Genomic DNA, 18001 nt, shown 5'->3' on the forward strand with positions numbered 1-18001 from the left:
GCTATTTTGCTGTACCTGCCTGGTAAATGGGAGACTTCAGTGTTTCGTATATTACTTTAGGGCTACGGAAGACTTAGGGTCATTTCAACTTAGCATGTGAATGCTTGGTTTCATCTTATTACCTGCTTTTCCTCATTCTTCCATATCTCAGTGAATGACCCCAGGATCAACCCAGTTGGTCAGGAGAAAAATTTAAAAGTCTTCCTTAATTACAGACCTGAGTCCTCTTTCTTCCTACTTCTTATCTCCCAGCCTCAGTCCTGATCTGAGCCTCCATTATTTCTCACCTGAACTACTGCAATAGCTTGCTTAATGGTTCTTTCCTAATCTTTAGCTCTCTCCAAACTATTTTGCACAGTTACTCAATGGTTTCCCATTGCACGGAGAATAAAATCCAAGCTCCTTCCCGTGGCCTCCACATGGATCTGTCCTCTGCTACTTCTACAAAAATACCTCAGTCCATCCCCCAATCACATTTACCCCACCCCACTATCCTCTGGAGAGTTTATTCTTCTTCTAGCTGTATAATCAAGAATATCCCTGCTTCCTCTTTGCATAGGATACTTCCTTTTTTAAAAAACAAACAAACATATTTCATTGATTTTTTACAGAGAGGAAGGGAGAGGGATAGAGAGTTAGAAACATCGATGAGAGAGAAACATCAATCAGCTGCCTCTTGCACACCTCCTACTGGGGCTGTTCCCGCAACCAAGGTATGTACCCTTGACCAGAATCGAACCTGGGACCTTTCAGTCCACAGGCTGACACTCTATCCACTGAGCCAAACTGGTTAGGGCTACCTAAACTCTTAGAGATAACTTCTCCCTCCTGGACTTCCAGAAAGCATCATTATCTGCCTCCTAGGCCTTACTTTCTCTGGCCTATTCCTACTTTTCCTTCAGGCATCAACCTAAACATTCCTCCTGTAGAGGCCTTCACCAACACTCTGAATTATATCAATTCCTTCCGCAACAACTTCCAGTGATGTGAAATTTTCCATCATAATATCTCTCATAATTTATTGTAATTCTTTGCTTCTCTATTTAACATGCCAGACTAAAAATTATATGAATGTAGGGCCTAAATTTGATCTTTTACCCTAAATAGCTTCAGTACCTAGCAAGCACTCAATAAATATCTATTTAAATAACTTCCAAACTTAGACATGAGACTCCGACCTCCACAGTTCCAAAAAGAATGCATGTGCAACTAGGCATAAATGTGTGCACAAATGTGTGTACAAGTGTGTGCATGCATGTGTGTTCTCACCAAAGAAGCCATCAGATAATTAAAACCATTGGCAGCAAATGAATGATTGGACCCTGCTCCCAACAAGCTCTGAGAATTCTAGAAGAGGGACACTTCCATTTCCATCTCCTAAAATGAGATCACAAGTATTTATTTCCAGATTCGATCTGCCAGTGGGAACCCTCCTTTTTCTCCCCCTGCCCCTGGCAGTCCTTGGAGAAGAACTTGAAAACATGAGAAGAAGTTCTTTTATTTAGAGGCCTTTTTGCACCCAGCATCCATGGGGCCTAGTTTTTCCAGAGAAGTCATAACATCACACAGAATGCCTCACAGCCTTTCTAAGTGCACTTGCAGAATTCCATCCAGGCATTCTGATGTTGCTTCAGAAAATGTGGACACTGGCCTGACATAGAACCACTCTGAGAGCAGGCTGCTTCCTCTGAGCCACTTTTAGAACTGGATCATTGGGAGAGAGAACAGCTTCTATGACTTGTTTCAAGTTCTGTGTTTCCTTCTCTCTGCCTTCACTACACCTGGCATTGGGTGAGGATGGGGAGAAAGCTGGTCTTGCATTAAAGGAGCCATACTGCTGTCCCTTAAATTCTACCTTCTACAGCTGCATGCTCCACTTCAGGTATTAAGTGAAAGACTGCATAACAAGCACTCATCATATCACACTATACTTAGTAAACCTCTATAAATGCAAGTACGATTTATATATCAATTTAGTTGAATAAACAATAGAGGTTTAGCAGCTTCCCACAGGTCTTAATGCCACTTTACCTGATCATTGAATATTCGTAAGGAGAACTGAAACCTACTTTTACTGTATTTCACAGGTTTCTTTCAACACTGTATTAAACTAGGAAAAATGAAATTCTTGTTACTTCAATTATGCTATCTTTGTCATTCTATAATCCTTTAATCACTGTTCATATGCATGTCAATACGTAAAATACTAATTCTTACAAATAATCAAAATGGGGCTTTTTTACTATGGAGTAGTTTCAATTTTAAATTAATATTTATTTCTGAGGAAAGATACTTATGCCATGTTAATTCATGAATCAAAAGCATAAATTAGACAGTTGATTAAATGCTACAGATATTATAAATGGTAACTGCAATGATAAGAATAGGCTTACTGCCTTTGAACAAATATCTCTTTTCTTTACTGGGAATGTACCTGTGAATTCAACATACCAAATACTAACCTACCTTAAAGAGAATATATAACAAACTACAAAATCTGAAATAGATTTTTAACTGCCCAAATCATTTATATCTTGGGTGAAATTTTTTGCTATTTTCTTTTCTTTGTCTCTGTAGAAAACTAGAGGGCTAAAAAAGAAATGATCGGTACCTTGTAGTTCTTGAAAAAGAGAATGTTGACACCTGAAGTTAAAGAACTAACATTTAACTGCCTGGCCACAGGGAGCAACTCACCCTTGAAACATGGGTTATGAGCTTTCTAATTTCAAATATGTATTAGGGACCTAAGTGACTAAAACATGTTTCCTGCAACACAAAGTACATCAGTCCAGCCAGTTATCAAATCACATAGTTGGCATATTATGCTACTATATTATTTCTACACTGTACTTGTAAACATTGTACTTGAATAGAGTTGATCTAAGAAAGCACAGTAGTTCCCGCTTATCCTTGGTTTCACTCTCCTCAGTTTCAGTTACCCACAGTCAACCACAGTCTGAAAATATTAAATGAAAAATTCCAGAAATACACAATTCATAGGTTTTAAATTGTATACCATTCTGAGTAGTGTGATAAATCCCATGCCCTCCTGCTCCATCCTGCCCAGGACATAAATCATCCCTTTGCCCAGAGTCTCCATACTGTATGCACTACCCAGCTGTTAGTTGCTTAGTACCCATCTCAGTTATCACATCGACTGTAGAGGTATCATAGTGCTTGTAATCAAGTAACCCTTATTTTACTTAATAATGACCCAAAAGGCAAGGGTAGTGCTGCTGGCAATTTGGATATGCCAAAGAGAAGCCATAACATAAAGTGCTTGCTTCCTTTTAAGTAAAAAGTATGAGTGTGTGTGTATGTGTTTGTGTGTGTGTGTATACTAGTCCTATCTAATAAAAGAGAAACATGCAAATTGACCATAACCCTGACACCCTTCCCATTGGCTAATCAGCAGGATATGCAAATTAACTGCCAACCAAGATGGCGGCCGGCAGCCAGGCAGCTGAAGAGAACAGGAGGCTTGCTTGCTCCAGTGATGGAGGAAGCCAATGTTCCCAGCCTGCCGCTGCCAGCCTCTGAGCTGCACTCTAAGCAACTATGTTGTAATTATAGAAGTTAAACAAGCTCCAGAGACCTGCTTTCAGCCAGCTTCGGCCTCAGAGCTTAGAGCTGCTGTGATGGCAACAGAGTTTCAATTACAGAAGCCAAACAGACCCAGAAACCTGCTTTCAGCCCTCAGAGCTGGAGCCGGCTCTCAGCTCCAGTGCCAGCTATAGAAGGTAAATAAATCCCAGAATAAAAAAAAAGAAAAAAGGAGAGGCTGGGAGCTTCAGTCACCTGCCAGCCTGAAAACGGCCCTCAGCCCCTCATCCAGGCTGGCCAGGCACCCCAGTGGGGACCCCCACCCTAAAGGGGGTGCGGACAGCCTAAAAACAGCCCTCAGACCCTCTCCCAGACTGGCCAGGTACCCCAGTGGGGACCAACCCCAGAAGCCTCAGCAGCTGGTCTTGCCTTGCACCCTGGGAACCGCAAATCAGTGGGTCGGGCTGCAAGGCAAGGCCCGCCCCCAGAAGCCCCTGCAGTGAGTCTTGCCTTGGGGCCTGGGATCCGCTCATCAGCGGGTCCAGGCTGCAAGGCAAGGCCTTCCCCCAGAAGCCCCAGCTACTTTAAAAATAGAAAGATCTCCTTTTGAACCAATCTTTTTAGATTCATGATTAGTAAAACAGTATGGAACTAATGAAATACAGTGATAGGAATTAGGAAGTGTGACACTGATGGTTCTGGGCATGTGAAGGGCGAGGGACAGAAGGCTACACATGGTCTTCCCTTCAGTTCTGCTGGAGAGATGAGCTCTGAGGGCCGGAGCTGCTCCATGCCCAGAGGAGGTGGGTGTGGTCAGTGGCTCTGTTACAGAACTTCTTGCCAAGCAGAGACCTTACCCAACCCACAGGAACCTTTTTACTCCAGAAAACAGGAACAGCCAGTTCCCAATGGGCATGGGTAAACCAGTGTCCCCTCCTGTGCACGGCTTCCTGATGGGGTGACGGGGGAGGTGGGCGAGGGGAGCAGTGCAGAGTTGTTAGGCAGCTGGAGTGGGAGTGGAAATGCCTTGAAATGTCCACAGTCCTGGCTGTGCCCACGCCGTGGGCAGCTCCTCCAGTCACTGGCTGAGGGATTAGGGCTGATTCTCTCAGGAAGGGAATATTCCATGGGTGAAAGATTTACAGGCTCAAGGTGGGCCGTGTGTTAGTTTGGGCAAATCCCTCAGTATTCCTGCTGCCAAGCCATCAAAGGAATGAGGCAGAGGCACCCCTCTCCCCCAAGACCCCTTCCTGGACATTTTAGCATCTACGTGATGTTTAATCCCTTCAGGGAGACTTTCTATCCTGTAGGCCCATCCCACCCCACTGTTGCTGTTTGTCTGCCAGCTGGGTCGAGCATCAAGGGGAAAGGGGGTTAATACTCACTGAAAGACTACTGATCCTACTGGGAAACCAACCTGTTTACTGTACTGTTGTAAATATCATACCCTTTATATCCTGTATATTGGCTTCTTTTAAATAAATTGAAATGTCTTAGAAAAAAAAAAAAGGCAAGGCAGGGTGGGTCCCAGAAGACCCAGAAGCTGCCTGATATGATAGTAACTCTACCAGTAAGCACTCTGAAAGTCAGTGGCATAAATGCACCAATTAAAGGACAGATTGTGAGGGTGAATCAAAAACAAAACCCACTTTAAATATAAAGACACATATAGATTAAAAGTAAATGAATTAAGCTGCAGCCTGATTTGCTCAGTGTATAGAGCATTAGCCCGTGGACTGAAGGATCCCAGGTTCAATTCCAGTCAAGGGCATGTACCTCAGTTGCTGGCTTGATCCCCAGTCCCTATCAAAGCATGTGCAGGAGGCAACCAATCAATGTGTCTCTCTCTTTCCCTTCACTCTCTCTAAAATTCAATGGAAAAATATCCTTGGGTGAAGATTAACAAAAACAAAGTAAATGGATTAAGTAACATTAAAGAGATTATAAGAAAAATATATTCTAAATTCTGTTATTTGTATAATGGTTATGTTTAAATTACCAACACCTAAGAAATTGGGTGAAGGGTACATATAATATGCTGTAGTATTTTATAGTTTTTTTAGATGTATGATATTATTTCAAATTAAAATATTAAAAAAATAATAAAATATTAATTGAAATGTATCTGCATTACATGAAAAACCTCCTAATTGCTTCTAGCATAATTTATTAAATTGTGCTAAAATTTACAAGGGTTCAATTAAAAAACATCTTAATTCTAAATGATATAATAGAAAATATATAATAGTGCAGTTATAAGTACTTATCTAAAAATAAAAATTTAAAGAAGTGAATTTAAAGAAGGGATTAGCCAAAGAAAATATATGCACAACCCATGGACACAGACAACAGTATGGTGATGTCCAGAGAGAAGTGGGGGGCAAGAGCTGGATAGAGGGGGCAGAAGGGGGGAAATAGGGACATCCTATATAATAATAATAAAAGGCTAATATGCACATTGACTGAATGGCAGAATGACCAGTTGCTATGATGCGCACTGGCCACCAGGGGGCAGACGCTCAATGCAGGAGCTGCCCCCTGCTGGTCAGTGCACTTCCATATGGGGAGTGCCACTCAGCCAGAAGCTGGCTCATGGCTGGCCAGCGCAGTGGTGGTGCCAGGAGCCTCTCCCACCTCGGTGGCAGCAGTAAGAATGTCCAACTAACGGTTTAGACCTGATCCCTTGGGGGCTGAAGCCTTTAGTCAGACATCACCAAGGGCTCCCTGGCTGCCAGAAGGATGTCTGACTGCAAGCTTAGGCCTGATCCCCTATGGAGTGGGCCTAAGTCGACAGATGGATATCCCCCAAGGGGTCCTGGACTGTGAATGGGCGCAGGCTGGGCTGAGGAACACCCCCACCCCCCGCCCCCGAGTGCACAAATTTTTGTGCACCAGGCCTTTAGTATATATATAAAGAAACATAGTTTATATAGTACCTATCTATTCCCTGCATCAATGAGTTTCTCTGTTTTTTAGATTTCATATGTGAGATTATACAGTATTTGTCTTTCTTTGCTTGACTTATTTCACTTAGCATAATGCTCTCAAGGTCCATTCATGTTGTTGCAAACAGAATTTCCTTCTTTCTCATGGCTGAATAATATATACCAGTAAATTATTCATTTCAAACAGAGGTGGGGAATGTGTGTACAAACTTCCAGGTATAATATCAATAAGTTCTGACTATAGTCATTAATACTATTAGTATATTGTATTTTGAAGTTGCTAAGAGAGTAGATTTTAAAAGTTCTCATCACAAGGAAAAAAATATTTAACTACGTAACATGATGAATGTTAACTAAACTTATTATGGTAATCATTTCATAGCATATACATATACCAAATCAATAGTTGTACACCATAAATTATTACAGTGTTATATGACAATTATATCTCAGTAAAACTAGAAAAAAACAAACGCGTACATGAGGTTTGGAACCATCTGAGGTTCCAGACATCCATGGGGGTCTTGAATAGACCTCCTCCGAAACAAAGCGGACTACTGGGCATGAGAAATAAAATATATTAGAATCAACACAACTTTTCTTCAGTTTTGACTATTTAGGAAATGTTTTCTTTTAAAACATTTAAGTAATTACAATTATAATGAGTTAAAGGAAGCAATCATTATACTGAGAAACATCATTTAGAAGGTACCCTACATAAATGCTTAAATTAGAACAAAAGAAAAGCTCAAAATTAATGAGCTACGGGTACAATTTAAGCAGTTAGAAAAATATCAGAATAAATTCAAAGAAATTAGAAAGAAGTAAATAATTAAGATGAGAGTAGTTATTAATTAAAGAGAAAACAAAAGTATAATAGAGAATAAAAATAAAATCAAAATTTGCTTCTTTGAAAGGAAAATGAAATAGACAAATCTCTGGTCACCTTTCTCAAGAAAGTAAAAAAGAAAAGCATAAATTAAAAATAAATAATATTAAGAAGAAAAAGTGATAAATACTAGTAAATGCAGATTCAGAACGATTAAACTAAAACATTAGTAATAAAATGAATAATATATATATTTTAATCATGATAATAAATGAAATGAGCAAATTTATATATATCTTGCTATATATGCTACAAAACTTTTCGTCTCATTTGCCCTATAAGTTCACTTTTCTTATTGTGGTTGTTGATGAGCAATGTTCTAAATTCCATGTAGCAAAATTTAGCAACCATTTGTTTCATGGTTAATGCTTTCTGTGTCTTACTATTCTTGGGTCACTTTACATATATATAATCTATACTAATAAAAGGGTAATATGCTAATTAGACCAGATAGACTGGATGTCTTCTGGACATCCTTCCAGACAAAGCCACGGTGGCAGAGGCGGTTAGGGGCAATCTGGCAGGCAGGCAGAGAGGTTAAGGGCAATCAGTCCTGTAGGGGAGAGCAGTTAGGGGCATCAGGCAGTCAGTCAGAGGGGTTGGGTGATCAGGCAGGCAGGCAGAGTGGTTAGGGGCGATCAGGCAGGCAGACAGAGTGGTTAGGGGCAATCAGGCCTGCAGGGGAGAGCAGTTAGGGGCAATCAGGTAGGCAGGCAGGCAGAGTGGTTAGGAGCCAGCGGTCTCAGATTGCGAAAGGGATGTCCTGGATTGAAGAGGGTGCAGGCTGGGCTGAGGGACCCTTCCCACTCCCATGCACGAATTTCGTGCACCAGGCCTCTAGTTTGTATATAATTATATATATTTATGTAGCATAGAATGTATATAATTATATTATACTAGTGACCCAGTGCATGAATTTGTGCACATTGAAAGGAAATAAATTAGAAGGTGGCCGGTGGGACAGGACTACGTGAAATGGTCCAAGCACGCACTGGAGCCAACCTCCTGTGGTCCCTCCCTGGTGTTTGCAGAGTGAGTGGGATCCCTCCAGAAGGTGGGGTCCCTCGGCCTGGCCTGCGGGGACTGGGCCAAAACCTGCTCTCCAACATCCCCTGAGGAGTCCCGGAGTGCAAGAAGGCACTCTGCAAAGTTGCTGTCATATAGGGTGTAGAATGCAAATGCAAGTGTGCAGTAAACCAGATTCAGGGCCAACAGTGCCCCAGCAACAACATAACACATGGCTGAAGGTGGAATCGTGCAGCCCCGCAAGAAATCAGGCTCCCTCCTCTCTGGTTTCTGGGTGCATCACCTGAGAACCGCCCCTGCCAAGTCACTGCAGCTCAGCAGCTCCCGCATTGAGCATCTGCCTTCTGGTGGTCAGTGCACATCATAGCAACCAGTTGGATGGTCAGACGCTTAGCACATTATCCTTTTATAAATATAGATATTATGTATTTTATAAATAACATATTTACATATTATACTAATGTGAATATAAACATGGACAATATATAAATTGTATATATAGTACACAAAGACACAATAAGGAAAGTGAACAGACAAGGCAATTAATTCAATAAACTGAGTAAATAGGAACTAAATTCCACTAATTTTAAAAAGCTTCTCTACATTTGACTTCAGCAAATCATTTGTGGCTCATGACATGAAAGCTATACACTTCCAAAGAGAAAAACATTAATGTCGTATTTTGTAATTTAAGAAAAAGCTTCCTCACCCTGGCCTGTGTGACTCAGTGAGCATTCTGTAGGGGTAACTGTCACTTCTATACTGAAAGAAAGCCACTTACTGATGCTCACCTATAAAATGGGGTGATGGAGGAATAACTGCCCTAAAGGAAAAGGGACCAGTGTAGAAAGATGACAGCTCTTAGCCATTAATCAAAAAGTGTCTATAACTTATACAACCAAGGATTGGAATTATTGGTAGCTTAGCCACATGACAAGAATCTTTCCAACATTATGATCATGAAGGCAGGGATGATATTGGTGATAATAATAGCTGTCATCTATTGACAGCTTACTCCTTGCCAAGAATCATGTAAAAATTTTGCATACTCCCAATTGTTACTCACCATAGTAAGGGTTATAAGTATTTATAACTCTAATTTACAGATTCCAAAACTGAGCATCATGATTATAATTTCTTTTTTTAAAAAATATATTTTATTGATTTTTTACAGAGAGGGAGAGAGATAGAGAGTTAGAAACATCGATGGGAGAGAAACATCGACCAGCCGCCTCCTGCACATCTCCCACTGGGGATGTGCCCGCAACCCAGGTACATGCCCTTGACCGGAATCGAACCTGGGACCCCTCAGTCCGAAGGCCGACGCTCTATCCTCTGAGCCAAACCGGCTTCGGCATGATTATAATTTCTTGACATGAAACTTCCAGTAGCCAATTTCTTGCCACATACAGAAAATGTACCTGGAAAGAGGCCATATGGTGTCAAAAAGAGCTGAGACCTTGAGAAAAAGTCACTGAACTGATGAAATTGTTTAACCCCTGAGCCAGCTGTGCTTAAAGCTAGATCCCCTTTTTGATCCCTCCTAATTTATAGGTCAATGTCATTCCTTTCTAGGTTAAGCTAGTTTGTCTTGGGGCTCTGCACTATACTATCAAATGAGTCCTATTATGAATGGTTGGACACTCACATAATTCTTGAGATGTATCCTTCACAGATGGTAATATTTGTCCTTCACAGAGTAAGTTTAGAATGTCTTTGAAATAAGAATCACTAAAACCTTGGGCTCTCTTTAAAACACACTTCACTGAAGCATTAAAGCACAGTACCCTCACATACTTCAATGCCACTCACACACAACAGTCTGGGACTTCGTACCCCAGGGCACCGTCATAAGGCACTTAAGACTGGCTCCAGAGACATCCAGCCTGTGGCTGAATTCTGAGAGTGGCACCAAAGTCAATTTTGTACAAAAAGATAAATGTTCCCTGCAATATCAGAAGTCAGAGGTTAGGGCATGCCAATTTCTCCCTAAGAACTTATTATGGGCCTTATTATTCAAAACTGTATCTAGGTCAGTATCTTCCAAAGTGTGTTTTACAAAAGAATAATTTGTGAGATAAGACAAGGCAAGCACTGTCTCTCCTATGGGTCCCCTTGCTATTTACCCAGTACCTAGCACAACGGCTAAGTGTACATAATAAATACTAAATAGATAATATGTGCTTTAATGGGATTTTTTAGAGAAAATGGTCTTTGGTCATATGTGAACCCATCCGATATAATAAAAGGTTAATCTGAAAATTGACCAAATGGCCAAATGACCAGTCACGATCATGTGCACTGACCACCAGGGGGCAGACGCTCAATGCAGGAGCTGCCCCCTGGTGGTTAGTGCACTCTCACAGGGGGCGTGCCACTCTGCCAGAAGCCCTGAGCCGGGCTCATGGCTGGCAAGCGCAGTGGTTGTGGCAGGAGCCTCTCCCGCCTCATTGGCCGTCATATATTCCCGGAGGGCTCTCGGGGCTGCGAGAGGGAGAAGGCCAGGCTGAGGGACCCCTCCAAGTGCATGAATTTCGTGCACCAGGCCTCTAGTTGTATATAATCGTACTTGTTGATCACCGCAAAATAGTACCTGCTCAAGGTGAGTGAGGGCTGAGATCCAGGAAGTGCTTTGCTAAACTTCATTGCAGGACTTCTCAGCCGCCTGTGAATTGTGGATATTTTAAATGGTGGTTGTCATGCCAGAGAGATCTTAAATCCTATTTAACTAGACACCTTTTCCCTTATAACCTCAGAAGAAACAGAATTAGCAGCTGGCCTCACAGGTCGTAGAAGTGACAGTGCTTTGCCAATTCTTTTTCTAACTAATGAGATTCTTAGTGATGGTGTCTCTGAGGAGAAAGTATATCCACTGTACTGGATATAGCTGTCAATAATTTTTTAAGCATGTCTATCAGATATGGTAGCAAAATGACATGCAATAGTGTTCATGGCTGAGGACGGAGCTTTCCCCTTCATTCAGTCACCCCACTTTGATGGTGTTAGAGTCTTCCCTCCTTCATTGACTTCTCGGAAAGAAGGCTATGAGGTTTTTAGAGGAGTGTTTTCACATACAATAGTATCTGATGAACTGATGTTTTTTCTCTCTTAAAACATTCTATAAAACAGTTGTTTGTGACATACTGCCCTCTTTTTCACCCTTTTCTCTTTTTAAATAGAATCAACTTTCATCCCCCCCCCAAAAAAAAACCCATAAAAGTCCTGAGATCAGATCATCACAATCTTTTTGATAGACAATGGTGGTAAGATATCAGAGTCTCTAGAAATCCCTGTGAATAAAGTGTAAAAATGTCTTTTTTATGTAAAGTATAATGTATTCTCCAAAGATCAAAAGATTTTAACACCCTCCCCCAAAAGGACATGTAATAGTAAACTTTGCAGTTTATTAACCCATGGACTGAGTTCATGAGCTAATCAATCATTGAGAAACTATTCATTTACATAAGCTTAATTTCTAATATCTATATGGGATGAATAAAAAATTTATTTTCAATGTGTTCCCTCTTGTTTATTCCTTGTCCCTATCCTATTCTCCTTTCTATCAGATAAAGGGTGGGAGCTGACCGCAACAGCTTAATTTCATAATCTCCTGAATCCGGGTCATTCAGTAGATCAGCCAAAGAGAGGCATTGATGAGAGCTTGTAAGGCATGAGGAAAGCGGAAGCCTCAATGTCTCTTCCCTTCTCTCTGTGACTCAGTTGGCAAATCTGGCAGCACCATGTCTTTTTGTAATAATATCCTCTACCTCACAGGCCAGTCATGCTTCCAGCTACCACCAGGCAAACACCAACTAGGACATTCCAGTGACCCACATTTTCACTCTGTCCCTTCAGTCTCCAGATGAGGACAGCTTCCTACTATTGCTTATCTCTGGACCAACTGACTACCCTCCGTTGCCTTCTCTGCTCCTCCATCACCCAAGTAACCAATTCCTTTCACTACAGTCTTTCTTTTGAAAACACATAAAACAGTATTTTTTATTATTATTTAACTGAATACCAACTGACAATTCTATAGTATGCATTTTGAAGAGACCTTGTAACTATGCATTGTAAAGCCTGGGGAAGCCTTTTCATTGGTTAGAATAGAATGAGAAAGACAAACATTGGGAAGCAGGAAAGGGCACCAGCCCTATCTTCAAGGTCTTTCCTGTTCCTTCCTTATGTACATTCCCTAAAGACACCCAAAGAAAGAAGCATTTTTCAAGGGAGGGGAGGGGTCAAACTGTGATTCAATGAGCTACATTGGGACTATTTTCTCTTTCTCCAGAAAAAAACTACACACAATAACCAGTTTAAACTGGAACCCATCAAAAACACACAAAGGGCACAGACTTCTGGTTGAACAGGAAGAAAACCAGATCTCAGTGCTTACAGTATTACCCAATTTCAGATACATGTTCCTGGCTGGGCTAGATGATCTTTATGGACATTTTTTTTCTTGTTGTATATTCTTAACACAAAGTACTAAAACTACGTACATGCAAACAAAGACAGGAACTCTTAAATCATACGCACCAGATGTAACTAAGAAAAGCCACAGTTAGTGAAACATGGGTTCATGGTACAGACTTCTTCTTGTGGGTTCTTGTCCAACGAAGATGAAGAATAAATTTGTAGACTAACAGATTTCTTTAATAAAAATGCAGAAGTTTATTGGAAGCATATACAAACTCCATCTTTGCAGGGGGTTACCCCAAAGGGGACCCCCTGGGGAGAATTCTCCAAATGGGAAAGGCCTGGTCTCTCTCTAATGGGAAAAATTTTAAAAATCCTGCCTCATGTCCCTTTGTCTTGGTTTATATATGCTGTTCTTTGTTTGAACCTGACCCTTTCTAATTGGACTTTTCATTAACTTAGGACCCCCATGCTCTCCTCATTGATTATTTTGTTACATAGTATCAGTTTCAAAAGCCAAAGTCCATGTGATGGCCCCCCATCTCCCCTTATAACATTCCTCTATTCTCTGTGAAAATATGTTTCCTTCTTTCCATTATCCTGTGACTTTTCTTTAACCTGTGAATGTATGTCTTCCTCCTCCCCCCATCCCCCCCCCCCATCCTATGGCCTTTTTCTATCCTTTGTACAAGTAAGACAAGCATTTTGGTGTCTCCAAGCTACTCAGGGCAGGGCTGCTTTTGATCTATGTTATAATTGCTTTAATTGCTCAGGCCAGAGATAGCTCTGTCCTTCACATATGCATTCCTTCCCCATGGACCCTCTTTACTCCCTAAACCAGCCTATTTTGTCACTAGAATTCCTTTCAGTTGTATATTCTTAACACAAAATACTAAAACTACATACATGCAAACAGAGACAGGAACTCTAAAGATATACACACCAGATGTAACTAAGAAAAGCCACAGTAGGAAGAGACCATCTAGTCATCAGTCAAATCAATTCTACAAATAGTGACTTAGTCCCTAGAGTGGGCAAAGGAATAGGCCAATTAGTATTTTTGAAGGTTGACAACTCAGGGCCTTTGGATAGTAAATAGAACCAAACATGCTCTTTAAAGCTGTAAAAATAAAAAGCAACATCATTCAAAGTAAGACACTGACTCACATAATTTTCTTATTCCCTTATACTTCTGTCCCAACTAGTCTCTGTCTCTCTTTTAGCTCTTAGTCCATAATTGCTGAATTAACATATCTTGTACCTTCCCATGGGGCTTACTATTATTATATTTTTTTCTTTTTTTTCCCCTCAAATCATTGGGATCAGTTTCTTCACCAGTTGGGAGAGATAGAAGGGTAGGGAATTTTAAAACAGTAGAACCTAAGTCTACAATCTAGAATCTCACACCACAATGTGAAAATGAAGTCCAACAACTCTTGTCCATTTACATAAGAAGGACAGGTTGGGTCAACCTAATCTCATTAAGTGTTTTTAAACGAAATGTTAGTCATCTGACAGTACGTTATTACTTATTACTTCTTCAGTCTTCAGCATCTAAGGAAGGTTCCGAAAGTGTTTTGACACCTTTAGCAGAGACACTGCTGGTGTCCTGCCCATGTCACCTCACCTCTGCCATTTCAGTGGACATCAACCTGATATCCAAATCCCAGCACCTGCTTTTCTTTGGCTGTGGCTCTTTTTCTTGACACTGGAACCTGCTTTTCCTGACAGTATGCCAGATCAGAACAGACAGGGAATTCATGGACCCCAGGAACAGCTCTCAACCAAAGAACTTCTTTGTCCTGTGGCATATACCTGAGGAATGTATCAACAGTCTAATCCCCAACAGAGGGATTAGAACTAGTTACCTCTGGTGGTACTTTGTTGTTAATGCACCTTTATTGTCCATCCTCACTACCCTGCATCACTGCCCCCTCCCTTCTCAGTGTTCCCTTCACCCACAATTTGCATTCAAAATCTTTTCTCAGGGGCTGCATCTAAAGAAACCCAAACTGAAATAAAACCAAATCATTTCTCATCTCTGTGGGGCTCATCAGCCAGTCTCAATAAAGTGAATCAGCCTTGTGTATTTTCCAGGAGGGAACCATGTGAATAAAGCTGCAGTGATTGATGGAGAAAACAAGAGTTATGGCAACACTCCACCTTTCTGTGCTCCGCTTCCTCCCACGTTCAGCACACCTGGCTTATTTAATCAGGGCATCTTTGGGCACAATGAAATAGAAAACCCCATGCTGAAAATGAAGATGAAAAAGTACCCAGAAACAAAGACCATGCATATCCCACCACTGTGGTCATAACCGGCCATGCTCACTTATTGATCAGCTTTGCTTCTTCATCTATTAGTTTGCCATTTAAGATGCCAGTGAATTATGAAAACATAATATCCTTTCCCGACCATTATTTTTTGCTTTCTGTCTATAGAAAACTAAAAGTTAGATGCAAATTGGTGCCAACTTAGCTGACTTTAGAATCTCAAGCAGTGAATTATGAAAGGATTGTGATAAAGTGCCTTTATTCCATCTGACTCACGGCATCATGTTGTTGTTTGGGGGGAGGTAAATATGTTACCTTTCCAAACACAGTCTTGCAGCTGATTTTTATTGCCTCTACACAAAGTGCACTGGCTTCCAAAAATAGGGGTGTCTATGTGTCAAGACTGTACTTCTATTGTTGGCCTCTAAGGTTTTCCATTACTCACCATCTTATCCACATTATGTGCTATTAAATAGAACCACAAAGAGTAGTTATTTGCTGTGGAGAGTTACTTTACTTTTGTGTTCAGATTGAAAATTGGTTTTAGACAAATGAAAAGAAACAGAACGTTAGCTTATTGAGAGAAACAATAATCTATTTCCATTGCTTTTGACTAAACATAAACAAGCTCTGAATTAAGAAGGCATTATTTGGTTGGGAAAAAAAATTGGAAAGATGTTAAATTGGCATTTCCATTGCTTTTGTTGTCTAAAGTCCTCGTTGGTCAAAGAGAGAAACCATTTTGTTTACAAACAAATGCAATGGACTTTTCGGACAAGTGCCATCACACTGTGAACTATCAAAGTCAAAAAGAACGTGGTCATGAGATAAAAGTAAAGACAAGCAGGGAACTTGAAAGGCATGTGGCCACTCCGCTGTTCCCTCTGTTTTCATCTGCTTGGGAATGTAAAGAAAGCAGGAGCAGGGAGCCTGGGAGAAAACAAGAAAACAGGCTGATCACAATAACAAGGTGAAGAGTGCGCTGTCACAGAGAGCCTCGCGCCACTTAATTTCAATTTAAGGGGTTACTGCAATGCATGGCCTATGGAAATTTAATGATACGTTATGGTTCATCTGAACTTGTCAGCTGGCCCCATGCTGCGATAATCAACTTTTCAATGTCAGACTCATTTACTCCTCGAAGAATCCTGAAATAGCCGTTCTCTCCCCATGACTTTCCCCAGGAATTGGCAGCAATCTGCACAAAAACAACAACAACAAAATGAAAAAGTTGAGTGTCACACTTTGATATTTTTAAATCCTGCCTGTAAAAAACAAAGGGAACTCATAGATAGCTTTACATATCTTTAGACTTATTATAAATTGTAATTATTAAAAACCTAAATATTTTCTAAATAATAATAAAATGGTTATACCATTCATCAGTTAGATGACTATACATGCACATTTATGTTGGCAACAGCCAGAACTGGTGGCCTCAGGGGACATACAAGCTACAGTTATCTACTATGTGACTGGCCCAGTGCTAGGCATGTGAGCAAAGATAAATTATGCATTATGCTGTGTTTAGGGAGCTTATATTCTAATGAATTGCAATCATCAGAAGGCAAGTGCTGAGGTAGAAATGTGCAGATGTGCTCTGGAAGTCAGCAGAGGGGCATCTCGCCTATCTGGATGGTTCAGGGAAGTTGTCATGCGGAACATGCCACATGAGATGCAGGTTAGAGCTTGAGCATAAATTAGCCAGATATAAAGAGAAGGAGGGAGATTCAGGTAAAAGGAAAAAAGGAAGAGCAGAAACACCTAAGCATGAAGCAGCATGAAACTGAAATTAAGCAATGAAATTGTTATAAAATTAGATCATAAAACACAAGCAGGTGGTAGGTTATGAGGCTGGCATGTGAGGTAAAGAATTCCATACTGAGAAAATAATAGTGAAGATAATGTCAAGTATTTTAGTTTCTTCCAGCATGAGAGCAAGCTGGATTAAAATTTTCCTTGCAATAGTTTGTAGGAAATGAGATGGATGGATTTAAGGAGGTAGACACAAGAGGAAGGGAAACTAGCTAGTAAACTTGTCATAATTAAGTTGGAAGGCTTAGCAGAGGCAGGGAAAAGAGGAAGAGAAAGAGAAATGTTCAGAAAGTGAAGCCATTAGGAATTAGAAATTTTCTTTCTTTTTTTTTAATTTTTAAAATATGAGGATGTTAGCAAGGGAGTTGGGATAGGTACAGAATGACTCTTGGGTTTAGAGCTTGAGGGAGTACATGCATAGGAAAGCAAAACACATCAACGCGGTGTATAAAGAGCAACATGAAGGCCAAAAGGGCACACAGAAGGGAGTCAGCTGACCACAACGGAATGCAACAGAAAAGCCCAGTCGGATAATAGCTGCAATTGTTCATGGGCTGGTAAATTAGAGATTTCACAACAAGAGCCTCTACACTTGCCTCACATTCACCCTACACTGAGCCTAAGATGGAAAATTGTCTTGGATGTGATCTACAGTGATATTCTCAAGGCATATATTGTTGCAGTGAGTTTTTTACTGTTTACTACCACGTAAGAGAGGGCAGGTTTACTCAGCATCAAAATTGTCGACTTTAAAAAAAATCTGATTTTCACAATTTCTTTTAAGATTGGACTCTTTTGCCTGGACTCTTTTGTATGAATTTTAGGATTGTTTTATCAATTTCTGTGGAAAATATCTAAGTATCCACAGAGCCTAAGTATCATTTTATACTATTGTCATAGGACTTTTTGGTGTCTCTTTTTTAGATAGTTTGTTCTTAATGTGTAGAAATGCAACTGATTTTTGTGTTTATTTTGTATCCTGCAACTTTACTGAACTTATTTATTAGTACTAATAGATTTCAATGAAGTCTTTAGGGTTTCCTATATATAAGATCATATTATTTGCAAACAGAGACAGCTTCCCTTCTTC

General features: G+C 40.5%; 1 protein-coding gene across 7 annotated transcripts in view; it reads right to left on the bottom strand.

Annotated features, from left to right (window-relative positions):
- Positions 1 to 15381: 15381 nt before the first annotated feature.
- TINAG (tubulointerstitial nephritis antigen) overlaps positions 15382 to 18001 on the bottom strand; it is a 77058-nt gene continuing 74438 nt past the window's right edge. For all 7 annotated transcript variants that reach the window (XM_059701358.1, XM_059701362.1, XM_059701360.1 and 4 more), the window contains one exon: positions 15382 to 16294. In XM_059701358.1, coding sequence (XP_059557341.1) covers positions 16160 to 16294 — 135 coding nt within the window. In that variant the 3' untranslated portion in view covers positions 15382 to 16159. The remainder of the gene's footprint in view (positions 16295 to 18001) is intronic.

Source organism: Myotis daubentonii, chromosome 6 (genome assembly GCF_963259705.1).
Source record: "Myotis daubentonii chromosome 6, mMyoDau2.1, whole genome shotgun sequence".
NCBI classification, from domain to species: domain Eukaryota; kingdom Metazoa; phylum Chordata; class Mammalia; order Chiroptera; family Vespertilionidae; genus Myotis; species Myotis daubentonii.